Genomic DNA, 25,669 nt, shown 5'->3' on the forward strand with positions numbered 1-25,669 from the left:
CTCGCCCCCTCCTACCTCACCTCCCTTTTCTCTTTCTCCAGCCCAGCCTGCACCCTCCACTCCTCTGCCACTAATCTCCTCACCGGGCCTCGTTCTCGCCTGTCCCGCTGTCGACCCCCGGCCCACGTCATCCCCCAGCCCGGAATGCCCTCCCTCTGCCCATCCACCAAGCTCGCTCTCTTCCTCCCTTCAAGGCCCTGCTGAGAGCTCACCTCCTCCAGGAGGCCTTCCCACACTGAGCCCCCTCCTTCCTCTCCCCCTCGTCCCCCTCTCCATCTCCCCTGTCTTACCTCCTTCCCTTCCCCACAGCACCTGTATATATGTATATATGTTTGTACGTATTTATTACTCTATTTATTTATTTATTTTACTTGTACATATCTATTCTATTTATTTTATTTTGTTAATATGTTTGGTTTTGTTCTCTGTCTCCCCCTTCTAGACTGTGAGCCCACTGTTGGGTAGGGACTGTCTCTATATGTTGCCAACTTGTACTTCCCAAGCACTTAGTACAGTGCTCTGCACACAGTAAGCACTCAATAAATACTATTGATTGATTGATTGATTGAACTGATTATTCTGAATCAACCCTAGTTGCTCAGAACATAGGAAGGACTTAATAAATGCCATTACTATTGTTATTGCTATACAATTCTACAGAGACGTGCTTTAATAACTTGGGGTGAGGGAAGAGTTTTCTTACATTTTGATTTTAAAATATTTGGATGAAGAAAGATTTGGATTACAGAGGACACATGTGTACAGTCCATTACTATGTTTGCTCTCTGAAAGCACTCAACCTCAGTCAAATCTTCTAGGTTTACTGTTTATAATGATGGCATTTACTAAGTGCTTACTATGTGTAAAGCACTGTTCTAAGCGCTGGGGAGGTTACAAGGTGATCAGGTTGTCCCATGGGGGGCTCACAGTCTTAATCCCCATTTTACAGATGAGGTAACTGAGGCCCAGAGAAGTTAAGTGACTTGCCCAAAGTCACACAGCTGACAACTGGAGGAGCCGGGATGTGAGATTTGAACCCACGACCTCTGACTCCAAAGCTCGTGTGCCACGCTGCTTTTTGGCCTCTGCTGGTTTGGGGTGGTAGGGGAGTAATAATAATAATTATGGTTTTTGCTAAGCGCTTACTACGTGCCAAGCACTGTATTAAGCCCTGGGATGGATAAAAACAAATCGGATTGAACACAGTTTCTGCCCCATGTGGGGCTCACAATCAATCAATCAATCAATCATATTTATTGAGCGCTTACTGTGTGCAGAGCACTGTAGTAAGCGCTTGGGAAGTCCAAGTTGGCAACATATAGAGATGATCCCTACTCAACAGTGGGCTCACAGTCTAGAAGGGGGAGACAGAGAACAAAACAAAACATATTACGAAAATAAAATAGAGTAGATATGTACAAGTAGACTAAATAAATAAATAGAGTAATAAATACGAACAAACATATATACATATATACAGGTGCTGTGGGGAAGGGAAGGAGGTAAGGCGGAGGGGGAGGAGGGGGAGAGGAAGGAGTCTCAATCCCGATTTTACAGATAGGGTAACTGAGGCCCAGAGAAGTGAAGTGACTTGCCCATGACCATACGGCAGACAACTAGTGGACCCAGGATTAGAACCCATGACTTCTTGACTCCCTATCCACTATGCCACGCTGCTTCTCCTTTAAAAAACCAAACTAAAGGTTTTCGTAATGAAAATAATTAAGTGCATTCTCAATGCACTAAAATACCTTTTTTAAAAAAAAATTACGGTTGAAATAAAAGATGACAAACTTAGCACCGTGCTTGATTTCCCTTAATCCAAAAATGTAGTTACCTATATTGTTTCTGTATAAATGCTTCGTTCCAAGCAAACTCAATAGCATAGCAGTTCCTTCAGTGAAAGCATAAAGAGAACCAACTCACAATAATCCACATCACTTAAACTAGCTTTTAAGAACAAACAAGAGTGCAGATTGCACGAAGATAAGAACACTTCATCTAATTTTGGTCCTCTCGCTCTTGATTAAAGCTCCTTTAAAGTTTTGGGAAGCAGCAGCTGTACCTTCCTGCAGGCTACTCAGAGGAGGGGTTTCTGAAGCTGGAAGTGAAATAAACACTCCCACAATCAGGCCCTGTTGTCACAGGATTTAGAGTGGCTCGAGTTTTAGCTGTTTTTAGCTGGAGTGGAAGTGAGCGAGAGCAAAATCCTGCCAAAAACACCTCTACCGGCCCCTCCAAAACCAAAAATAAATCAGATTTGGCCCAAGTTGAATGCTTTCAGAAAGCAAACACGTTAATGGAGGAACACATGCACCTTCCTTAAACCACATTATGTTGATGAAGAAGATAGTTTCCATTGAAATGTAAGAAAATATCTAAAGAAGTTTTATGTCGAACACATTTAAGTTTTTATATTTAACACATATTTAAGTTTTTATTTTTATGTCTAACACATTTAAGTTTTTAAACACATATTTAAACTCCATACTTTGTTTCCATGGTTTCCAGGGAAATGTTGGAGTGAAGAAGGCATTATATTGGCAGTGATAAACTTGGATTTGCTAATGTTAAGGAATATTAAATAACCCAGAAAACTAGGAAATTAAAAGAAAAATCACTCATTGGCTGGTTCTGTTTAGGAGTAAATAAATGATTTTTTTTTTTTTACTTAACAACTCCCCTTAACTGAAAGGGAGATTTGGTGGTAGTGTTTTCTTGGTCTAAAAGCCAAGGATCTAAATCATCGGCACTTGAACTATGCGCAGAGAAAATTGACTAATGAATCATCCTCAGTGTGATTCCACATCCATTCTAAGGGTGTTTTTTTTTTAAAAAAAATTGTTTTTGCTAAGTGCTTATTATGTCCAGGCACTTACTAAGTGGTGAGGTAGTTAACAGCACTAATTCATTCAATTGTATTTACTGAGCGCTTACTGTGTGCAGAGCATTTTGGACACCATCCCTGTCCCACAAGGGGCTTGCACTCTTAATCCCCATTTTATGGATGAGGTAACTGAGGCCCAGAGAAGTTAAGTGATTTGCCAAGGTCACACAGCAGACAAGTGGTGCAGCCGGGATTAGAACCCAGGTGCTTCAATCAATCAATCAATCAATCATATTTATTGAGCACTTACTGTGTGCAGAGCACTGTACTAAGCGCTTGGGAAGTACAAGTTGGCAACATATAACATTCTAACTCTCAGGACAGTGCTCTTTCCACTAGGTCACGCTGTTTATCTTTTTTGAATGAATCCTTGGCCACAGCTTCCAACTGGTCCAGGGCAGGTAGTGAATGTGTCCATTGCTCCGCAATTACTATTATTTCAGAGCTATAGTCTAGATTTGATAGAGCTTTTCCCTTCTGTTTGCCAACCCTAATAATAATAAATAATAACCGTGGCACCTGTTAAGTGCTTACCAGCTGCCAAGCAAAGTGCAAGGGTAGATAAAAGATAATCAAATCAGACACAGTCTCACATAATGCTCATGGTCTAAAAGTGAAGGAGAACAGGCATTTTCTCCCTATTTTATAGCAGAGGAAACTGAGGCGAGAGAAGTGAAACATCCTGCTCAAGATCGGTTAAGTCGTGGGGCTGGGTTTAGAACTCAGTTGTCCTGAACTCCAGCTCAGAGTTTTTTCCACAGTGCTTCTCGATCACCTCTCCTTTTTAAAATAGCTCAGAGCCTACCGCTTTCTTCCCTATTAACACTAATCATGTCCTGCAGTGGGAAGAGACCGGAGGCTGGGAGGTCGGCAAGGAGGCTGATGCAGTAATCCAAGCGGGAGAGGATGAGTGACTGTATTAATGTGGTAGCAGTTTGGATGGAGAGGAAAGGGCGGATTTTAGTGATGTGAAGGTGGGACCGACAGGGTTTGGTGACGGATTGAATATGTGGGTTGAATGACAGAGAGGAGTCAAGGATAATGCCAAGGTTACGGGCTTGTGAGACAGGAAGGATGGTGGGGCCGTCTACTGTCTTGCATCCTTTATTAGTTTAAAAACTTGAGCAGTTTCTAATCTTTACTACATTCTGGACTGTGAGCCCGTTGTTGGGTAGGGACCGTCCCTATATGTTGCCAACGTGTACTTCCCAAGCGCTTAGTACAGTGCTCTGCACACAGTAAGCGCTCAATAAATATGATTGAATGAATGAATAATAGCATGCAGACTCTGGTATGTCTCTGGTATATAGCACTGCACAGTAGAAAGCGCATGGGCCTGGAAATTCTAAGGTCACTGGTTCTAATATAAGCTTCGCCGCTTGTCTGATCTGTGATTTGGGGCAAGTTAACTTCAATTCTGTGTCTCGGTTACCTCATCTGTAAAATGGGGAATGAGACTGTCCCATGTGGGACAGGGACTGTGTCCAACCCAATTTGCTTGTATCTACCCCAGCGCTGAGGACATTGCCTGGGCCACAGTAAGCGCTTAACAAATACCACAGTTGTTATTCTTCTTCTTCTCTAAATGAATATAATCACATTATTTATTTGAGCAAGGTTTTAAGGCTCTCGATCAGCTCTGTCCCTCCTACTTATCTACTCTCTTCTCCTACCAAATCCCAGCTCGTGCTCTTCAGTCTTCTCAAACTCACCTACTAACCTATTCTTTGCTCTCACCTTTCCCATTGCCGGTCACTTGCTAACGCCCTCCCCCGGGCCTGGAACTACCTTCTTCCTCGTATTCATTCATTCAATCGTATTTATTGAGCGCTTACTGTGTGCACAGCACTGTACTAAGCGCTTGGCACATATAGAGACGGTCCCTACCCAACAACAGGCTCACAGCCTAGGAGGGGGAGACAGATAACAAAACATGTGGACTGGTGTCAAGTCGTCAGAATAAACAGACGTAAAGCTAGATGCACATCATTAACAAAATAAATAGAATAGTAAATATGTGCAAGTAAAATAGAGTAATAAATCTGTACAAACATATATACAGGTGCTGTGGGGAGGGGAAGGAGGTAGGGCGGGGGGGATGGGGAGAGAGGAAAGAGGGGGCTCAGTCTGGGAAGGCCTCCTTATCTAATAGGCCACAACTCTCCCCATCTCAAAGCCTTTCTGAAATCACCCTTCCCAAAGGTGATCCAATCCATTAATGGTATTTATTGAGCACTTACTGCAGTCACAGCACTGTTCTCAATTAAGGAAAATACACCACCATAGAGTTAGTAGAAGATAATAATAATAATAACTGAAAAGCAGTACAACCCAGTGGATAGGCACGGACCTCGGAGTCAGAAGGGCCTGGGTTCTAATCCTGACCCTCCCACTTGTCTGCTGTGTGACCTTGGGCAGGTCACTTATCTTCTCTGTGCCTGTTACTTCAAATGTAAAATGGGGGTTAACCCTGTGAACCCCACGTGGGACATGGAACGTATCCAATCCGATTAGCTTGTAGCTATCCCTGTGCTTAGTAGTGTCTGGCACATAGTCAGTGCATAACAATTACCATAAAAAATAAACAATAAGGATGTACATCAGTGCTCTGAGGCTGGAGGGTATATCAAAGTGTTTAAAGTGTATGCAGCCATGAGCATTGGTGAGGCAGAGGGGGAGGATGCGTGGGGGAAATGAAGACTAAATTGTGAGCTCATTGTGGGCAGGAATGTTTCTGGTTGCTGTTATACTGTACTCTCCCAAATGCTTAGTACAGTGCTTTGCACAAAGTAAGGGCTCACTAAATAATAATAATTATAATAATGGCATTTGTTAAGTACTTTGGGCAAGTCACTTAACTTCTCTGTGCCTCAGTTACCTCATCTGTAAAATGGGGGTTAATGCTGTGAGCCCCCCGTGGGACAACCTGATCACCTTGTAACCTCCCCAGAGCTTAGAACAGTGCATTGCACTTAGTAAGCACTTAATAAATGCCATTATTATTATTATTATTATTAAGTGCTTACTATTCATTCATTCATTCAATTGTATTTATTGAGCGCTTACTGTGTGCAGAGCACTGTACTAAGCGCTTGGGAAGTACAAGTTGGCAACATATAGAGATGGTCCCTACCCAACAACGGGCTCACAGTCTAGAAGGGGGAGACAGACAACAAAACAAAACATATTAACAAAATAAAATAAATAGAATGACTATGTACAAATAAAACAAAGTAATAAATACGTACTATGTGCAAAGCACTGTTCTCAGCACTGGGGAGGATAGAAGGTGATCAGATTGTCCTACCTGGGGCTCACCGTCTTCATCCCCATTTTACCGATGAGGTAACTGAGGCCCAGAGAAGTTGAGTGACTTTCCCAAAGTCACACAGCTGGCAATTGGCAGAGCCGGGATTTGAACCCATGACCTCCGACTCCCAAGCCCGGGCTCTTTCCATTGAGCCACCACCACTGAATGGATGAACGAAAGGCTTAGGGAAGGCTTCTTGGAGGAGATGTGCTTTTAAGAGGATTTTGAGAGTGGTGGACTATCAGATATGAAAGGATAAGACAACTCCAGGCCAGAGGAAAGATGTGGGCAACGGGTCGGCAACGAGAAGCCGAAATCGAGGTTCGGAGAGTAGGTTGGTGTTGGAGAAGTACAGTTGGCAGGCTGGGTTGTACGTAGAGGATCGACCATCATCATCAATCGTATTTATTGAGCGCTTACTGTGTGCAGAGCACTGTACTAAGCGCTTAGTCAAAGTAGGAGAGAGAGAGCTGCCTGAGCACCTTCAGGCCGAAGGTAAGGAGCTTCTGCTTGATAGGGACGGTGTGATCTATGGAAGGATACCGACGCCTATTCTTTCCTGATTTCCCCTACCGATCCCTATTTTTCTTCTAATTTTCCCAGTTTATATACCTCCTCCCCTCTCAGGATCGCACCCGGAGAATTTCCAGTACTCCACCAGTCTCAACTACGGGATGAAGAGTCAAGCAGAGGCCTACCCATTCCATCCCTAGCTTGGGCAGTGGTTAGCGAGTGGCAGGACCATCTGCTACAAGTCAAAACTCACCTGTGCTGGGCAGCAGCGCCCGGGGAGAGAGCGCGGAAGGAAGCGATGGTCAACCGCTTCCGTATTTTTACCAGGAAAACTCTCTGGATCCACTACCAGAAGGACTGCAGGTGGAGGTGGGGCGTTCAGGGAGAGATGTGTCCATAGCGTCGCTATGGGTCGGAGATGACTCGACGGCATAAGACAAAATATGCCTCCGACTGCCTGTTCGGCACGTCTGCATCTCTTAAGCATTTATATTCTCATAACCCTTCCCCAAACCAATCAATCAATCAATCAATCGTACTTATTGAGCACTTACTGTGTGCAGAGCAGTGTACTAAGTGCTCAATCAATCGTATTTATTGAGAGCTTACTGTGTGCAGAGCACTGTACTAAGCGCTTGATGATAATAATAATAACTTTGGTATTTGTTATGCGCTTACTATGTGCCAAGCACTGTTCTAAGCGCTGGGGGAGATATAAGGTAATCAGGTGCCAACCCACAGTTAAGTATGGATATAAAATACTCAATTACTTCCTCTTATATGTAACTCGCTTTAACATATATCACCCCTGCTAGACTATAAATCCCTTGCAGGCAGGGATCCCATCTACCAATTCTATAATAATAATAGTAATGGCCTTTATTAAGTGCTTACTATGTGCAAAGCACTGTTCTAAGCGCTAGGGAGGTTACAAGGTGATCAGGTTGTCCCACGGGGGGGGGGCTCACAGGCTTCTTCCCCATTTTACAGATGAGGTAACTGAGGCCCAGAGAAGTGAAGTGACTTGCCCAAAGTCACACAGCTGACAATTGGCGGAGCCGGAATTTGAACCCATGACCTCTGACTCCAAAGCCCGGGCTCTTTCCACTGAGCCACGCTGCTTCTCTCTTTCCCAAGGGCTTAATATAAGCTTAATATATGCACAATCTGGATGCTCAGTTAATACTATTAACTGAATGACCGACAAGACTCAGGGTAGAACACTCTAGTTCACATTACTTTCACCCAAAATACAAGGCTGAATTTTTCCCTCTACTTACTTTATGACAAAAATTAGAGTTCCCATATTTACTTTCCTAACTTGGCTGTCCTTTAGCTGAACTCAAAAAATGAGCTAATGCACCATCCCGACTGTAAACCCACAACCATTCTAAATTCTTCCTATTAATACGCATCAAATTTTCAATAGGTCTTATAAGAAAAGCAAATTGGGGATGTCAAATGACATCTTTAGGCATTTTTATACAGCTTGATTTGACAGTTACATTGTGGTCAGATAGTTGCCTTCAGATCAATTAATATAAAGCCAATAGTTTTTGTGGACATCCTTGGATCCAAGCAAATTGAAGGTGTAATATATGGCATTAAGAAAGGGCGGGTGGACAGGGACTGTTTTGAACTTGGAACTGTTAAAACTGTTATAACTTTGAGAGCTCGTTGTGAGCAGGGAATTGTGTCTGTTGTAATATTATACTCTCCGAAGTGCTTAGTACAGTGCTTTGCACACAGTAAGCACTCAGTACAACTGAATGAATTAGTGGATGGATTCATTCCATTTGTTATCTGTCCTGCCTTGATAAATCCCTTGTGTGATTTCTGAATATTACAATTAATTATTTTTAAAAGCTGTATTAATCAATCAATCAATCAATCAATCGTATTTATTGAGCGCTTACTGTGTGCAGAGCACTGTACTAAGTGCTTGGGAAGTACAAGTTGGCAACATATAGAGACAGTCCCTAGAGTAACAGGAATTGTATATTAATTTAAGACTGTGGACTATACCACAACAGTTTATTTTACAAAATCACCTTCTGATTTTAATGATCTCATGTGTACACTGAGTTAATGGCTATTCTTTATATCCTAAAGTAACCAATGGAAAATCTTACTGTTAATTTTTATTAAATACTGTCCAACCCGATTTGCTTGAATCCACCCCAGAGCTTAGTATAGTGCCTATCCCACAGTAAGCGCTTAGCAAAGACCACAATTACTATTATTATTATTCTCTAAATGAATGGAATCACATTATTTATTTGAGCAAGGTTCTAAGACTTTCGATCAGCTCTCTCCCTCCTACTTATTTACTCTCTTTTCCTACCAAACTCCAGCTCACACTCTTCGGTCCTCTCACACTCACTTACTAACTTAGACTTTTCCATTTCCAGCCCCTCAGTTGCCCAGGACACAATTCTGTGATCTGTTTTCTGGAACAATGCTAGTCACACTCACTATTTTTTCACCAGTTACAACTGGATTTTTAAAGAGTAACCTCCACAAAGTACAAACGTCTTGGAATTTCTTATGGACCACGTCTCGGCCTGGATTCCCGTCTCTATTTAAAAATGTACTTGTGTTTAAAAGAGGTCCTATTATTTTCATTAACTTTCCCAAAAGAATGTCAAGTTGCGTAGACTGTGAGTTGTTGTGGGCACGAATGTCTTTTAGTTGTTGTATTGTACTCCCCCCAGAGTGCTTACTACAGTGCTTTGCACAGTCAGTGCTCAATAAGCACGACTGAATGAATGAATCCCTTTGTTGGATAGGGATTGTCTCTATTTGTTGTACTTTCCAAGCACTTAGTACAGTGCTCTGCACACAGTAAAAGCTCAATAAATACAACAGAATGAATAAATTATTCAAGTACGCGCTTTGGAAATAACACTGCTGTACATTTTACTTGAGGCTGGTGAATTTGTTCCATTTCTGGTCATTGTTTATGCTAATAAAAAGTCAGCTGTAGCCAAAGTAAATGCTGTTAGACCATTACACACAGCCACAGACAGACAAACACACAAGCTCCCTGCCACCCCCAAATCCATTTTGCTGAATCACTTATTTAGGAAAGTGCCTCCTCCCCCTCTTTTCCAAACTCCATCCTCCAAGCTCGGTCAATCCAGGATGTCTGTTCTTGGGACAATTCTCCCTTCCCCACGGCCATTTGGAAAGCTAACAAGGAACAATGAGGGACTGAGCAAGGGCTGATAAACAATCCCCCCCAAATTCCTCAGGAAAGGAAGCGGACACGATGCTGACGCACAAGCACTTTTCACATATCAGAGAGTTTTAAAAATAGAACGGCTCTACCCTATAGATCAAAAATCGCCCCAAACCAGTAGCGCTAAAGGACTCTAACACAATCTAATTATTATCCGAGTAATCATTAGGAGCTAAAAGTGTTTTTTTTTTTTTGGTGGTGGAGGGGGCAGGAGGCTCTTTTCAACACCCATTTATGAATTAAATAAACACTATACAGGAAAAAAAAACCAATTGTACTTTAAACTGAACTGGATTTTTCTATACTTCTATTCATTATAAAGGAGGAACAAGTTTGCTATGCTCAGGAAGCACCTCCCCCGCCCCCCGCCACCCTCTAGTTTAAACAGACTTGATTTCCCATATAATGTCAGCTTTGATTGATCTCTACTTCAAGGTCATCACATTTTGCTAAAACTGACCAACTCCAGAACGAGACCTAACGCCTCTGAAAATTATCCACGCGTGCTATTTTAAACCTCATCCATTCAAAAGGTTATTATTTATACACCCTTAAAAGTGAATTTCTAGCCCTGCAAGCGATTAAGGCTATGCTGAAAATACTCCTCTTATTAGAAGATGTGAAATGACATCACCTGGTGATGATTTTTTTCCCCCGAACGCCATTCTGGGGTCAGACCAATACTCCAGCCAAACTGGTATTCCGCTCTCAGGGTTAAGGATGGATGCTTTACACTTCCCCCTTAAATCACTTATTCCTGATGGATCATCCCTGTCACGATCCAAAGACCTTACTGATATTTTGGACTGGCATCACTATCTGGGGAAACAGCCCAGGAGAAGCTGTTCCTTGAGAAGCAGAGAGGTCTACAGTTGAGAGCTCAGGCCTGGGGGTCAGAAAGATCTGGGTTCTAATCCTGACTCCGCCAAGTATCGGCGTGTGACCTTGGGCAAGTCACCTCTCTGTGCTGCAGTGTGAAACGAGAATGAAGATTGTAAGGCCCAAGGGGGACATGGATTGTGTCCAACCTGATTAGCTTGCCTGGCACATAATAAGCGCTTAATCCCATTATTTTTTTAAAAAAGCAAATCATTATCACCCCCGGGGACTAGTAATAATCCTTATGGGAAGCCCCACTACTTTTCTGCTGTGTGACTTTGGGCAAGTGAGTTAATTGTCTGGGCCTTAGTCACCTCATCTATCGAAAGCCCTTCTAGACTGTGAGCCCGTTGTTGGGTAGGGACCGTCTCCATATGTTGCCAACTTGTACTTCCCAAGCGCTTAGTACAGTGCTCTACACACAGGAAGCGCTCAATAAATACGATTGAATGAATGAATGAAATACGTTTGAATGAATGAATGAAATACTTTTGAATGAATGAATGAAAGGGGATTAAGACGTGAGTCCCATTTTGGAACATGGACTGTGTCCAACGTGATTAGCCTGTATCTACCCCAGTGCTTCGTTATGTGCCTGGTACTTATTTTATTGGTACTGGCATTTATTTTATTTTGTTAGTATGTTTGGTTTTGTTCTCTGTCTCCTCCTTTTAGACTGTGAGCCCACTGTTGGGTAGGGACTGTCTCTATATGTTGCCAATTTGTACTTCCCAAGCGCTTAGTACAGTGCTCTGCACATAGTAAGCGCTCAATAAATACGATTGATGATGATGATGATGGTATGTAGTAAGTACTTAACAAATGCCATTTAAAAAAACCAACAAAAACCAACAGCCCATATGTTTCCCACCTATTTTGTGGAAGTGTTTTCTTCTGCTTTCAACTTACCACCTTCAAGCATCAATAAGTGGCCTTTGTGATAACAAAGATAATAAATTTGCGAAATTGTGATACTAATAATAATTATGGTATTCATTAAGGGCTAATTATACACCAAGCACTGTGCCAAATTCTGGAGTAGATATGTGATAGGTCGGACACAGGCCCTATCCCACATGGGAGCTCATGGTCCAAGTAGGAGGGAGTAAGGTTTAGTGCCCAATTTACAGATTAGGAAACTAAGGCACAGAGAAGTGAAATGACTTGCCCAAGGTCACACAGCAGACATCTGGAGGAGTCGGCACTAGAACCCAGGCCCATCGTCTTTCCGCTAGGCCGTGCTGCTTGGGATGCAGAATTAGGACAACAGTTCAATGTTGACACCATTCATAAACTTTGTGATTCTGTTATCTTCGATTTGTTCAACCGTATTCATTAAGCATTTACTGTATGCAAAGCACTGTCAGATTGCTTCCATCTTTAGTTTTCCCAGACTGAAAAAAATCCTCATCTTTAGGAGCCTAATTGTTTTTAATCATCTTGGCTGCCCTCCTCCGCTATGTCTTTCCTAAAATTTAACAAACAGAAGTCCACACAGGTTGCCAGATGCGGACTAACCACGGTTTTGGGGTTTTTTTGTATAAAAGCAGCAAAATTCTTGCCTTTTTGGGGTGTTTTTCACTCCCTTCCCTAATGATGACCAGAATTATACTGGCTCTTTTGATAGCCGCTAGTGGTTGTAGTCTCCTGTTGGGGCCAAGAGTCTGCAAGTCCAGTGCTCTGCACACAGTAAGCGCTCAATAAATACAATTGAATGAATGAATGCAAGGAGGAATTGAGTCTAGTGCTAGGAGTTTATGCACTATCACTTGCATTTTTTCAATCAATCAATCAATCCGTGGTATTTCTTGAATTTTTACTCTGTGCAGAGCACTGCATTAAGCACTTGGGAGAGTACACTGCAACAGAGTTGGTAGAAACGTTCCCTGTTCACAACGAGTTTACCGTCTAGAGGAGGAAACAGCCACTAAAATAAACTAGCAATCAATCGATCCACCGTACTTATTGAGCACTGTGTGCGGCCCCGCCCTACCTCCTTCCCTTCCCCACAGCACCTGTATATATGTATATACGTTTGTACATATTTATTACTCTATTTATTTATTTATTTTACTTGTACATATCTATTCTATTTATTTTATTTTGTTAATATGTTCTGTTTTGTTCTCTGTCTCCCCCTTCTAGACTGTGAGCCCACTGTTGGGTAGGGACCGTCTCTGTATGCTGCCAACTTGTACTTCCCGAGCGCTTAGTACAGTGCTCTGCACACAGTAAGCGCTCAATAAATACGATTGATTGATAAGCGCTTGGGAGACTACACTGTAAAAGAGGTGGTAGACATACTCCCTGCCCGCAACAAGCTTTAAGTCTAGAGGGGATATGTAACGTAAGGGCTACAGGTGGGGTGGACATCAAGAGTTTAAAGGGTACAGGTGATGCAGAAGGAGGAGGGACTAGGGGAAAAGAGAGATTAGTTGGGGAAGACCTCTTGGAGATGATGAAAGGGCAGAGAGTGGAAATGATGATGGCATTTGTCAAGCACTTACTATGTGCGAAGCACTGTTCTAAGCGCTGGGGGGGATACCAGGTGATCAGGTTATCCCATGGGGGGCTCGATGATGATGGCATTTGTTAAGCATTTACTGTGTGCGAAGCACTGTGTTCTAAGCGCTGGGGGGGATACAAGGTGATCAGGTTATCATCAATCATATTTACTGAGCGCTTACTATGTGCAGAGCACTGTACTAAGCGCTTGGGAAGTACAAATTGGCAACATATAGAGACAGTCCCTACCCAACAGTGGGCTCAGGTTATCCCATGTGGGGCTCACAGTCTTCATCCCCATTTTACAGATGAGGTAACTGAGGCACAACCTGGGACAACCTGCTCACTTTGTATCCCCCCCAGCGCTTAGAACAGTGCTTCGCACATAGTAAGTGCTTAACAAATACCATTATTATTATTATTAACAATTATAATAATAAATAATAGTGATTAATATGGTAGCAGTTTGGATGGAGAGGGGGCAGGGTTAGTAATGTTGAGCTAATAGGATTTGGTAACGGATTTGTTATGTGGTTGAATGAGAGAGCCCCCACCCCCCCCATTTTAGACTGTGAGTCCACTGTTGGGTAGGGACTTTCTCTATATGTTGCCAACTTGTACTTCCCAAGCGCTTAGTACAGTGCTCTGCACACAGTAAGCGCTCAATAAATACGATTGACTGATTGATTGAGAGATAAGTCAAGGATAAGGTACTTCCCAAGCACTTAGTACAGTGATCTGCACATAGTAAGCGCTCAATAAATACGACTGAATGAATAATGCCAAGGTTACGGGCCTGACAGATGGAGAGGATTGGTAGTGTTCATTCATTGGGTCATTCATGCGATCATATTTATTGAGTGTTTACTGTGAGCAGAGCACTGTACTGACCACTTGGAAAGTACAATGCAACAATAGAGACAATCCCTGCCCACAACGGGCTCACATTCTTGGGGGCGGGTGGGAAGGGGAGACAGATATCAATACAAGTAAACAGGCATCAATGTAAATAAACAGAATTGGAAATATATACATATATACATAAGTGCTGAGTGCCAGGGAGTGGGGGTTTGTCTACAGGGATGGGGAAGTTACGGGGAGGACAGGGTTTGGGTGGGGACATAAATAATTCTGCTTTGGACATGTTACGCTTGAGGTGTTGACAAGCATCCAAGTACAGATGTCCTGAAAGCAGGAGGAAATACGAGACTACAGAGGAGGAGAGAAGCCGGGGCTGGAGAAGTAGATTTGGGAATCATCGGCGTAGAGATGGGAGTTGAAGCCTTGGGAGTGAACCGATTCTCCACGGATGGGAGTGGATGGGTCGGGGAGAGAAGCCGGTGAGAGACTGAGAATGCGTGGCCAGAGAGAAAGGAGAACCAGGAGAAGATAGTGTCAGGGAAGACAAGGATGGATAATGTTTCCAGGAGAAGGGGGTGATCCACAGCGTTGAAGGCTGCTGAGAAGTAGAGGAAGATTAGGATAGAGTAGAGGTCATCGGATTTGGCAAGAAGGCGGTCAGGGGTGACCTAAAAGAGGGCGGTTTCCGTGGTGTGAAGGGGTGGAAGCCACACTGGAGGAGCTCAAGGAGAGAATTGGAGAATAAGAAGAGGCGGCAGAGGTTGTAGACAAACTGCTCAAGGAGTTTGAAGAGGAATGGTAGGAGGGAGATGGGAAAATAAGAGGGATGGCAACCCTCATCCCTGCTGGGCCTTGGAGGGAACTGGGAGAGTAGATGGGCAGGGGTGCAGTCTTTTCTTGTCTAATGCTGTTGACCGAGTCATAGCGATGCCACAGACGCATTTCTCCCAGAACTCCCCACTCTCATCATCATCAATCGTATTTATTGAGCGCTTACTATGTGCAGAGCACTGTACTAAGCGCTTGGGAAGTACAAATTGGCAACATATAGAGACAGTCCCTACCCAACAGTGGGCTCACAGTCTAAAAGGCTCACGGTCTAAAAGGCTCCACCTGCAATCGTTCTGGTTGTATATCCATAGAGGTTTTCTTGGTAAAAATTCATAAAACTTGACTCTCCACCCTCAACTCTCCCATGTCACTGCTGCCCAGCACAGGGGAGTTTTGTCTTGTAGCCGATGGCCTTCCACTCGCTAGCCACTGGCCAAGCTAGGAACGGAACGGGCAGGCCTCTGCTTGACTCTCCCTCCCGCAGTCGAGACTGCTAGAGGACTGGAAACCCTTCACTTTCACATTTCATATTTCCTGGAAGTCACTTCACTTCTCTGAGCCTCAGTTACCTCATCTGGAAAGTGGGGATGAAGACTGGGAGCCCCCCGTGGGACAACCTGATCACCTTGTAACCTCCCTAGGGCTCAGAACAGTGCTTTGCACATAGTAAGTGCTTAATAAATGCCATTATTATTATTAAGGCAGAAGCGCTTAGTACATTGCTCTGCACACAGTAAGCGCTCAATAAATACGATTGAATGAATGAACTGGGACGAGATCGCGGTTTTCCTGACCCTCAGAGCCATGACGTTTCCACCGGTCAACAAAGGGCAGGGCCCAAGGGCCAAAGAGTGAACCGATGATTTGAAGGAGAGACGTGTAGCCCGTTCTAGACTGTGAGCCTGTTGTTGACTGTCTCTATATGTTGCCGATTTGTACTTCCCAAGCGCTTAGTACAGTGCTCTGCATACAGTAAGCGCTCAATAAATACAACTGGATGAATGAAATGATTTCAAATGAACTGAAGATCTTTTCAGCCCCACTGTACGTTCACTGTAAGCGTGGAACGGGTCTACCGACTCTGATACGGTGCTCTCCCAAGCGCTAAGTAAGGTGCCCTGCGCATAGTAAGTGCTTAATAAACGCCACTGATTGACTGTCAGTTCCAAGCTTTTTCAAGTACTGTTGGTCCAAGTTGGGGGAACAAACTAAAACGTGCTATTCTGGGCCTTTGCGTACTTTTTTGTGCTCTCTGCAAAGTAAGCACGGTGGCCTGGTGGAAAGAGCACGGGCCTGAGAGCCAGAAAACCTGGGTTCGAATCCCCGCTCCTCCACTTACTCGCTATGTGACCCTGGGCAAGTCACTTCACTTCTCTGTGCCTCAGTTACCTCAGCTGTAAAACGGGGATTACAAAACTGTGAGCCCTCTGTGGCACAGGGACCGTGCCCAACTCAATTTCTACTACTTCAGTGCTTAGTACAGTACCTGGCCCATAGTAAGCGCTTAACAAATACCACATACAAAAAAAAAAAAAAAACAAACAAAACCCTATCAGAAGTAGTATCAGAGGAAATCTTTGCTCTCCCGAAGCCTTAAAATCTAAAGGGAAAGACAAGGAGGAGGAGGAGAAGATGAGGAGTCTTCTAGACTGTGAGCCCACTGTTGGGTGGGGACCGTCTCTATATGTTGCCAACTTGTACTTCCCAAGCGCTTAGTACAGTGCTCTGCACACAGTGAGCGCTCAATAAATACGATTGATTGATTGAAGGAGGAATAAATGAAGACACAGTGGAATTTGAAATCATGAAGGTAAACAGAGAGTGATAAATCAATAACAACAATAAGATGAAGTGCCAGGCACTATGTGCCAGGCACTGTACTGAGCACAGGGGTGGATACAAGCAAATTGGGTTGGACACAGTCCCTGGCTGACATGGGGCTCACTGTCTTGATCCCCATTCTACAGATGAGGTAACTGAGGCACAGAGAAGTGCAGTGACTTGCCTAAGGTCACCAGCAGACAGGTAGCGGAGCCGAAATTAGGACCCATGACCTTCTCACATCCGCCAAGCTTGCTCTCTTCCTCCCTTCAAAGCCCTACTGAGAGCTCACCTCCTCCAGGAGGCCTTCCCACACTGAGCCCCTTCCTTCCTCTCCCCCTCCCCATCCCTCCCCTTACCTGCTTCCCCTCCCCACAGCACCTGTATATATGTATATTCATATTTATTACTCTATTTATTTATTTATTTTATTTGTACATATTTATTCTATTTATTTTATTTTGTTAATATGTTTTGTTTTGTTGTCTGTCTCCCTCTTCTAGACTGTGAGCCCGTTGTTGGGCAGGGACCGTCTCTATATGTTGCCAACTTGTACTTCCCAAGCGCTTAGTACAGTGCTCTGCACACAGTAAGTGCTCAATAAATACGATTGAATGAATGAATGAATGAATGAATGAATGAAAAAGTTGCCTGTACCCACCCCAGTGCTTAGTACAGTGGGGAAGCAGCGTGGCTCAGTGGAAAGAGCCCGGGCTTTGGAGTCAGAGGTTCAAGTCCTGCCTCCGCCAATTGTCAGCTGTGTGACTTTGGGCAAGTCACTTCACTTCTCTGTGCCTCAGTTACCTCATCTGTAAAATGGGGATTAAGACTGTGAGCCCCTCTGTGGGACAACCTGATCACCTTGTAACCTCCCCAGCGCTTAGAACGGTTATTTTGAAAATGGTAAGTGCTTAATAAATGCCAACATCATTAATCAATCAATCAATCGTATTTATTGAGTGCTTACTGTGTGCAGAGCACTGTACTAAGCACTTGGGAAGTACAAGTTGGCAACATATAGAGATGGTCCCTACCCAACAGTGGGCTCACAGTCTAAAAGGGTAATAATAGTAATAATAATTAATAATCATTATTATTATTATTATTACAGTGCCTGGCACTTGGTAAGCCCTTAACAAATACCATGATTATTATTACTATAAAACCAGTATAAAGGAGAAGGAAAGAGAAGCAGTGTGGTGCAGTAGATGGAGCACAGGCCTGGGAGTTAGAAAGACCTGGGTTCAAATCCCAGCTCTGCCTCATATCTGCTGTGTGACCCTGGGCACGTCACTTCCCTCATCTGTAAAATGGGCATTCATTCATTTATTCATTCATTCATTCAATCGTATTTATTGAGCGCTTACTGTGTGCAAAGCACTGTACTAAGCGCTTGGGAAGTACAAGTTGGAAACATATAGAGACAGTCCCTACCCAACAGCAGGCTCACAGTCTAGAAGGGGGAGACAGACGACAAAACATATTAACAAAATAAAATAGAATAAATATGTACAAATAGACTAATAAATACGTACAAACATATACATATATACAGGTGGTGTGGGGAGGGGAAGGAGGTAAGGGGAGGTGGAGGAGGGGGAGAGGAAGGAGGGGGCTCAGTCTGGGAAGGCCTCCTGGAGGAGGTGAGCTCTCAGTAGGCTCAGTGGGAAGAGCCCGGGCTCTGGAGTCAGGGGTCACGGGTTCAAATTCCGGCTCTGCCGATTGTCGGCTGTGTGACTTTGGGCAAGTCACTTCACTTCTCTGGGCCTCAGTTACCTCATCTGCAAAATGGGGATTAAGACCGTGAGCCCCCCGTGGGACAACCTGATCACCTTGTATCCTCCCCAGCGCTTAGAACAGTGCTATGCACATAGTAAGCATTGACTGTGAGCCCCATATGGGATATGGACTGTGTCCAACCTAATTAACTTGTATCTACCCCAGGACTCTGTACAGTGCTTGGGACAGAGTAGGTAACTTTACAAATAACATTTAAAAAAAAAAAGAGAGAGAGAGAGAAGTAGGGGAAGGATGGAGAGAGACAGAAAGAAAACAGAAGGAGAAATATTAAGAATCCCTCTCCCCTTCCCTAAATGGCTCCGGGATCTTTTCCCTGACACTTTGGCCACCGAGCAAATGTCATCCCCCGCACCCCCAATCCCGGGGCCGGGCCATCGGTAAGGGTGGATGGATACTTCTCTTTCCCCACCTTGACTGTCAAATCTGCCTTAAGCGCTTAGTACAGTGCTCTGCACACAGTAAGCGCTCAATAAATACGATTGATTGGTTAAGCGGCCCTGAAGGCCCACACGCTTTACACATTTACTCAAGTTCAAAATTCCAGCAGAAATCACCTTTCCAGAGATCTGAAGACTAAGTTATCTGTAAGTAGGCTGGTATTGGGATTACAGTGTAAAAATATGTCCATAATGACTTCCCAACCGATTAACAAAACCTGGGCCTCTGTATGGATTAATGATTTAAAAACTGAATTGGGAAAGCACTGAAAATAGACAACGATTTAGGGTATTAACTCGGGCACTCTTCAAGAGGAATTATGAGAGAACATGTATTAATAAACATGAAAGGAAGCACACGAGAGAGATTGAGAAAGGGAAGGACAGAGAAAGAATACTAACACAACTCTCAAGGAATGACCTCTGCTCTGAAATGAGTAAAATAAAAGAATCATCGAGGATATATTCTTCAAGTTCAAAAAATAGCCAACTTCACATACATTCATTCACGCCAAAGAAAATTATACCATTCTCTTTAAAAACCTTAGCACTACTTTTTTTGTTGTTGTTTTTCACTGCTTTGGGGAATATACTGATGAAGCAGGCAAAGAAATATGAATTATAAGGAAAACCCATTTATTTTTGGCTCCAAAAGTGTATTGATATTTTCTTTAGGATATGTTTAACTTTTCAGTAATCACTTTGATCACGTACTCCATATAACCTGGGCTCCTAAAAACTTCTTCTCGATGGTTTAAGACATTAAAATTTCTGAGCCGTATACAAGTTAAACCTCTTTTTTTCTAAAATGATGCACTTTTATGTTCTACTTAAACCACCCTTCCAAATTTCCTCCTAAGAGCTTCTTTATAGCCCACAAAACACATTTTAAGATACTGGCTCTCTTTTTTTAAATTGTCACACTGAAAAGAACACTTTTCAGGGTCTGGCCTATCTCTGCTGGGCTTCTGAATCCTAAAATACCCAGAGGGTGAACCTTTTTAGATCTTTGCCTCTCGGATCCAGAAGTACGCTCTACTTTTCTCTAGACTGAAGCTTGTTATGGGCAGGGAATGTTACCGTTATACTGTTGGGTTGTACTTGTTCCAGTGCTTAGTACAGTGGCCTGCACAGAGTAAGTGCTCAATAAATACAATTGATATTTTTCTGCAAGAATAAATATGGAGAGCTGCTTTGAAAGCAGGCTAAAAATCAGGTTGTGTGATTACACAATTGCTGTTTATCCATTTTGTAAATGGAATTAAGACCACGGTAGCTCTGGATAATGGTAAGTCCACAGCCTATGAGCAGTGTGCTACGGTTATTTCTGCTGTAAAATGACTTATCTGGCTTGTGACCTTGGGCAATTCACTTGACTCCGCTGGATCTCAGTTATCTCATCTGTAAAATGGGGATTAAGACTGTGAGTCCCATATGGGACAGGGACTGTGTCGACCCGATTTGCTTGCATCACCCCAGCTCTTAGGACGGTGCTGGCACATAGTAAGCGTGTAACAAATACCACAATTATTGCTATTACCCAGATAAAAAAATTGTCAAAGCTTTTGTGCGGACTTGTTGACGTATTTCAAACCACTGCCTGCCGTACTTGCTCATGTCGCTGCGTGCTCCAGGGGGAATCTGACTGACAAGGACTGGCGGGGGAGAGAGAGAAGGGGGCTGAGCAAATCATTCATTTTAACAGCGTTAACTGTAATGAGAAGGTTCTTGAAATGTAGGCTGATAATAATAATAAGGATGGTATTTGTTAAGTGCCTACTATATGCCAAGCACTGTTCTAAGCGCTGGAGGGGACACAAGGTGATCAGGTTGTCCCACTTGGGGCTCACAGACTTAATCCCCATTTTAAAGATGAGGTCCTGAGGCCCAGAGAAGTTGTGACTCATTCAAAGCCACACAGCTGACAAGAGGAGGAGCCAGGATTAGAACCCATGACTCTGACTCCCATGCCCGGGCTCTTTCCACTGAGCCACACTGCTGATCCATGCTTCTAGACTGTGAGCCCACTGTTGGGTAGGGACTGTCTCTATATGTTGCCAACTTGGACTTCCCAAGCGCTTAGTACAGTGCTCTGCACACAGTAAGCGCTCAATAAATACGATCGACTGATTCTTTCCAAAGGAAGACTCCATCACACATTTCCCTGTTGAATATTTAAAAGGAAAACTGTTGGAAAACTTCAAGTCCTCCTGATGTTTTTTGGGTTCTTTTTTCAATGCTATTTATTAAGCATTTACTACGTGCCAAGGCATGGAACTAAGCGCTGGGGAAGATACAAGCAAATCCGGTTGGACATAGTACGGGTCCCACTTGGGGTTCACAGTCTTAATTCCCATTTTACAGATGAGGGAACTGAGGAACAGAGAAGTTAAGTGACTTGCCCAAGGTCCCACAGCAGACAAGTGGCAGATCCAGGATCAGAACCCAGGTCCTTCTGATTCCCAGGCTTGCGTGCCAACAGGCCATGCTGCTTCAGGTGGCTGGTCAAAAGTGATTTGACTAGAAGGATTCAATCAATGGCATTTATTTATTGGGCTTTTACTGAATGCAGCACACTGCACTAAGCCCTACAACTGTAGCCATCCAAAAACGAACGCAAGTTGAGAAGATATCCAAATTGTGTATTTCATTCTAAAGCAGCAGTGAACTGGCCCTAGAGACAAACGTTATGGGTTTGTTCGTAATTCACTCTGTAATTACGATGGAAAAAAATAAACCTAATCTCCCAGTGGCCAAGTTGACACCCTGGTAGCCAACTGGGCATGTTGCGGGGAGCAATAAATCTTTCAAGACAGCTGTTGGAGGTACCACTGCACACATTGTGCTTTTACTGTGATGAGGCACTAAATATCCCCTTCTGGTTTGAAATAATTACTGGTCCTCCCAAACTTCGCAATTTTTCTTGGATGGAGTGAACCTGGCCTTTAGAGGAACTGGGCTCTTGAAACTTTATGAAGATTCATCAGCTATTTATACAATACTCTGAGATCTTGGCAGCAGTTGAAAATATCCCGCTTCCCTATCTCTACGGTGCCTCAAAAATAGGACACAGATAGTCCAGAATACACCCTATTACTTTTAGCAAGTACATAAGCCATACTCAAATTGGTACCAAGAAGCTACTTTTACTCTGAATAACGCCTCGTATACCGCTTTTCTCTTCCAAAAGCAATTATTCCGTTTTATCATCATAACATCCCTGTGTGGACAAGAGCGGCGGGTATTTGCTATCCTGTTTTACAGGGGAAACGGTAGCCCATACTGGTTAAGTCAATTGCCAGCGGTTACACAAGATGAGCAGTGGCAAAGCTGAAACCAGAACCCAAGTCTCCACACTCCCAGTCTCCTCTCCCCCGAATGACCACACTGCTTTACGTTAACTTCATCAGAGCAAACCGAGCATTAAATCCCTTTCCAAACTCTATTCAAATCGAGGAGAAATATTACCGCTCGGGACAACGGATGTGGGGAATCGCAGAATTAGTCGACGGGAAATCATCCCAGGGCCCCGAGTCCACACCCGCATTCTCAACAGGTGAGAATTCTTTCTCTTCAATAAGGGATCCAACAACTCTCTCCTCACAAAAGACTTATATCTGATAAAGAAAGAAGGGAAGGTGGGAGGGGGACGGGGAAAGAGTCTAGAAATTGTTAAACACCCTTGCCCCAATAACTAACTGGTCAAAGGATCTAAAAAAAAAAAAAAAAAGAATAGCTGTATGGAAAGCCCACAGAGAAAATTGTGGGGTAAGAATCCTAAAAATGTAACTGCTTTTTTAAGGATTTTTTTAAAATAGCGATAAAGGAAAAGTTTAAACCATTTTATTACTGAAGCCATTAAATAGCTTTAAGATGAAAGATTTCCGCTTTATCTCTATTCGGTTTCATATATATTCCATCACTTTAGTTAGTAAGGCCTAAATCCTTAAAAGTGATGCTAATCACTGTACAATTTCAAAAAACAATTATGCATTGACAACTTCAAGTGATTATCCTAGTATTGACGGGGACATCTCTCCCCCTCAAGTGTTTCTGATAGAGATGAAATAACCTTAGTTAAAATGAACCCACTGATTTTTTTTTTTTAAAAAAGACATAACACAATGGTTTTGAGACTAGCCAAATTAAACAAACATTAGCAAACTGGGGTTTAGGTTCACCTTCCATCTCTGACAAATCCATGCTACTCATTAGCACTTTGAACGAATGACTGGAAGCTACTTCGTACTTCAACGTTTTCACCTGCCATTTTGGAGGAGGAGGGGAGGGGATAGAATGAAAAGAAAAACAAACTAGAAACCATCAGAGAAAGCTGAGTGATTACATTTAAAGTATCAATCTAGAACAATCAGAGGCACACTGGGGTCAGAATACAACGAGAGAGAGGCAGGGGCATGTTCTTTTCTTATTTTACGGTCAACACTTTCCAGGGCAGAACGCCTAAAATCCGAAAACTCCTTGAGGCGATGAAGAGAACCACCAAGACCCACCACGTCAGGGTTCCTTACCTGCGTACATGTGGTATGTCAGTCGCTCTATGAGCTTAATTACAGTCCCCGCTTTAATGATGGGGATTCCCGATTTGGGCTGCATGTTCTCCTCAAACACGATGTTCTCCTCGGAGTCTGGCTCCGCAAACCTATAGAGCTCGGAACTGGGGAGCCTCATCTGCTCTTCCTTCTCCTCCTGCAGCATGGTCGCGTCCAGCATCCTCTCCAAGGTGCTCCGGTACTGTAAAGATATCAACGCGGCCATCCAGTTGTTCTTCTCCTCCGCCGACTTGGCCGAGAATATCACGCTGTTCTCGTCCTTCAGGATGATCTCGAAGGCGTGCTTGTATTCGTTTGTGTCGTCCTTGTCGTTAATTTGGACCTTCCGCATGAAGAACTTCTCTTTGAGGCGGTACTCCGCGTTGCTGGCCCCGGGAAGCCTCGGTTGGCCGTGGTTGGATTTACAGCAGATCATCAAGCCGTCGAAGAGAAATATGTGCCGCTCGTGTTTGGCCCCTACACGGGTGAGGGTGCCTTCCATGATGAATTCGTTGCAACACTGTCCAATGTCTTTTCCCTCCCAGCCATCGATGTTCTTCTGGATCTCGTTCATTTTCTTAATGGCTAGCTGCTTCCCCTTCATCTGCTGACTATAAAATCGACATGCAGATTCACTGAATAAAGAGAAACATCGTTAACGCCGGGAGCAGATACAACCTACAGTTTAGCAAAATAACGAAGAAGAAAATAAATGCGGCTTAAAATTAATCAGAAGGCCTGGCTGATTCAGTTACCCCATTTAAGCGAGTGAGGTGATCACTAATGCCCAAACGTATGTTCCTGCTACTGAATTACTTAATTTAAAATTGAAGCGAGACAGAGAAAATGACTAGTTTGTTTCCATTTGCAGACTGACCAACTTCGAAAGTCGTCATTCCTGACCCAGACACAAAATTATTTACTGAGAATTCTGATGTTAAAAAATAATATAATCATAGTCACCGTTAACGGACAAACATTTTTGACACGCTAATAGAATATGAACTACGTAACACAATTAAGTCACAAATAATCGATAACAGCATATTATTTGGTTCTGTTTTACAAGCCATGACCTTTGTTGGATTAAAAGAGTAATGTACTACTGCTAGCTTGATAAAACAGCCAATTTGTGATAAATCGAGCTTACAAATCCCGCATTATCTTCCCTTCTGCTTACCAGTTGTCTCACAGGAGGTCTTGTCTGGTAATGTGCAGGGAAAACATACAAATATGAAAGGTTTTGAAACAATAACAAATTCTCTTGGCTTTGATGTCACTTCCTCTGAAAAAGCGGGCATGTCACAAACTATTTTCTTCATTGTTTACTCGGGGAGGAAGTTGGGGGCTCTGAATTTATAGCACAGTATCCAGGGTGTAAAGCGGAAAGAAAAAAATAAATGGAATCATTTACCTTAGCCTCCTTTTCGCAAGACTCTTGGAACATATTCTTTCCATACTACTTTGAAGGTTAAGAAGGGCTGTTATAGCTTGTTTCAAACATTCCTTGTCTTCTTCATCTTCACTCTTTTCTTCCAATTGCTGCAAAGCCAAAGTGACAACTCTGAACCAGCACGATGAGCAGAACGGGTTCAGAAAACCTTATCATTTAGGACAAAGATGATCGGTACTTAAGCCTTAGCATCCCGTTTAATTTTTTTGCAAAGTCAACTAATCATGTGTGATGCAATTAAATTAGTTTCTTTTAAAGTCTTTTTAAATTATAGCATTTACATAAACCAACCCAACGGTGATACTGGATAAAAGCTAACACAGATATCTGAAATTAAAACCACATTTTTAACGCAGTATATTCCTTAGCTAGGAAGAGATATATTCATTTGACCTTCTAAAAAAAAATGTGGTTTAGGAGATTTAATTGGTCACTTTACTTTTTTAATTTGGGTAAAAATCCAGCTGAAATCTCCAACTGGGCGGGTTTGTTTTTAGGATTCATTTACGACCTCCATATAACAAGTGGTTCTTTGTTTACACTGTCCCTTTTTGGAGGTCGCCTGTGACTCAAATGATTGA

At 43.1% G+C, this 25,669-nt stretch overlaps 1 protein-coding gene across 2 annotated transcripts in view; it reads right to left on the reverse strand.

Moving 5' to 3' along the window:
- SOS1 (SOS Ras/Rac guanine nucleotide exchange factor 1) overlaps positions 1 to 25,669 on the reverse strand; it is a 281,791-nt gene that overhangs the window by 36,771 nt on the left and 219,351 nt on the right. For both annotated transcript variants that reach the window (XM_038740531.1, XM_038740444.1), the window contains exons 9-10: positions 25,050 to 25,177; positions 23,615 to 24,270 (exon numbers count right to left, since the gene is read on the reverse strand). In XM_038740531.1, coding sequence (XP_038596459.1) covers positions 23,615 to 24,270; positions 25,050 to 25,177 — 784 coding nt within the window. The remainder of the gene's footprint in view (positions 1 to 23,614; positions 24,271 to 25,049; positions 25,178 to 25,669) is intronic.

Source organism: Tachyglossus aculeatus, chromosome 1 (genome assembly GCF_015852505.1).
Source record: "Tachyglossus aculeatus isolate mTacAcu1 chromosome 1, mTacAcu1.pri, whole genome shotgun sequence".
NCBI lineage: Eukaryota > Metazoa > Chordata > Mammalia > Monotremata > Tachyglossidae > Tachyglossus > Tachyglossus aculeatus.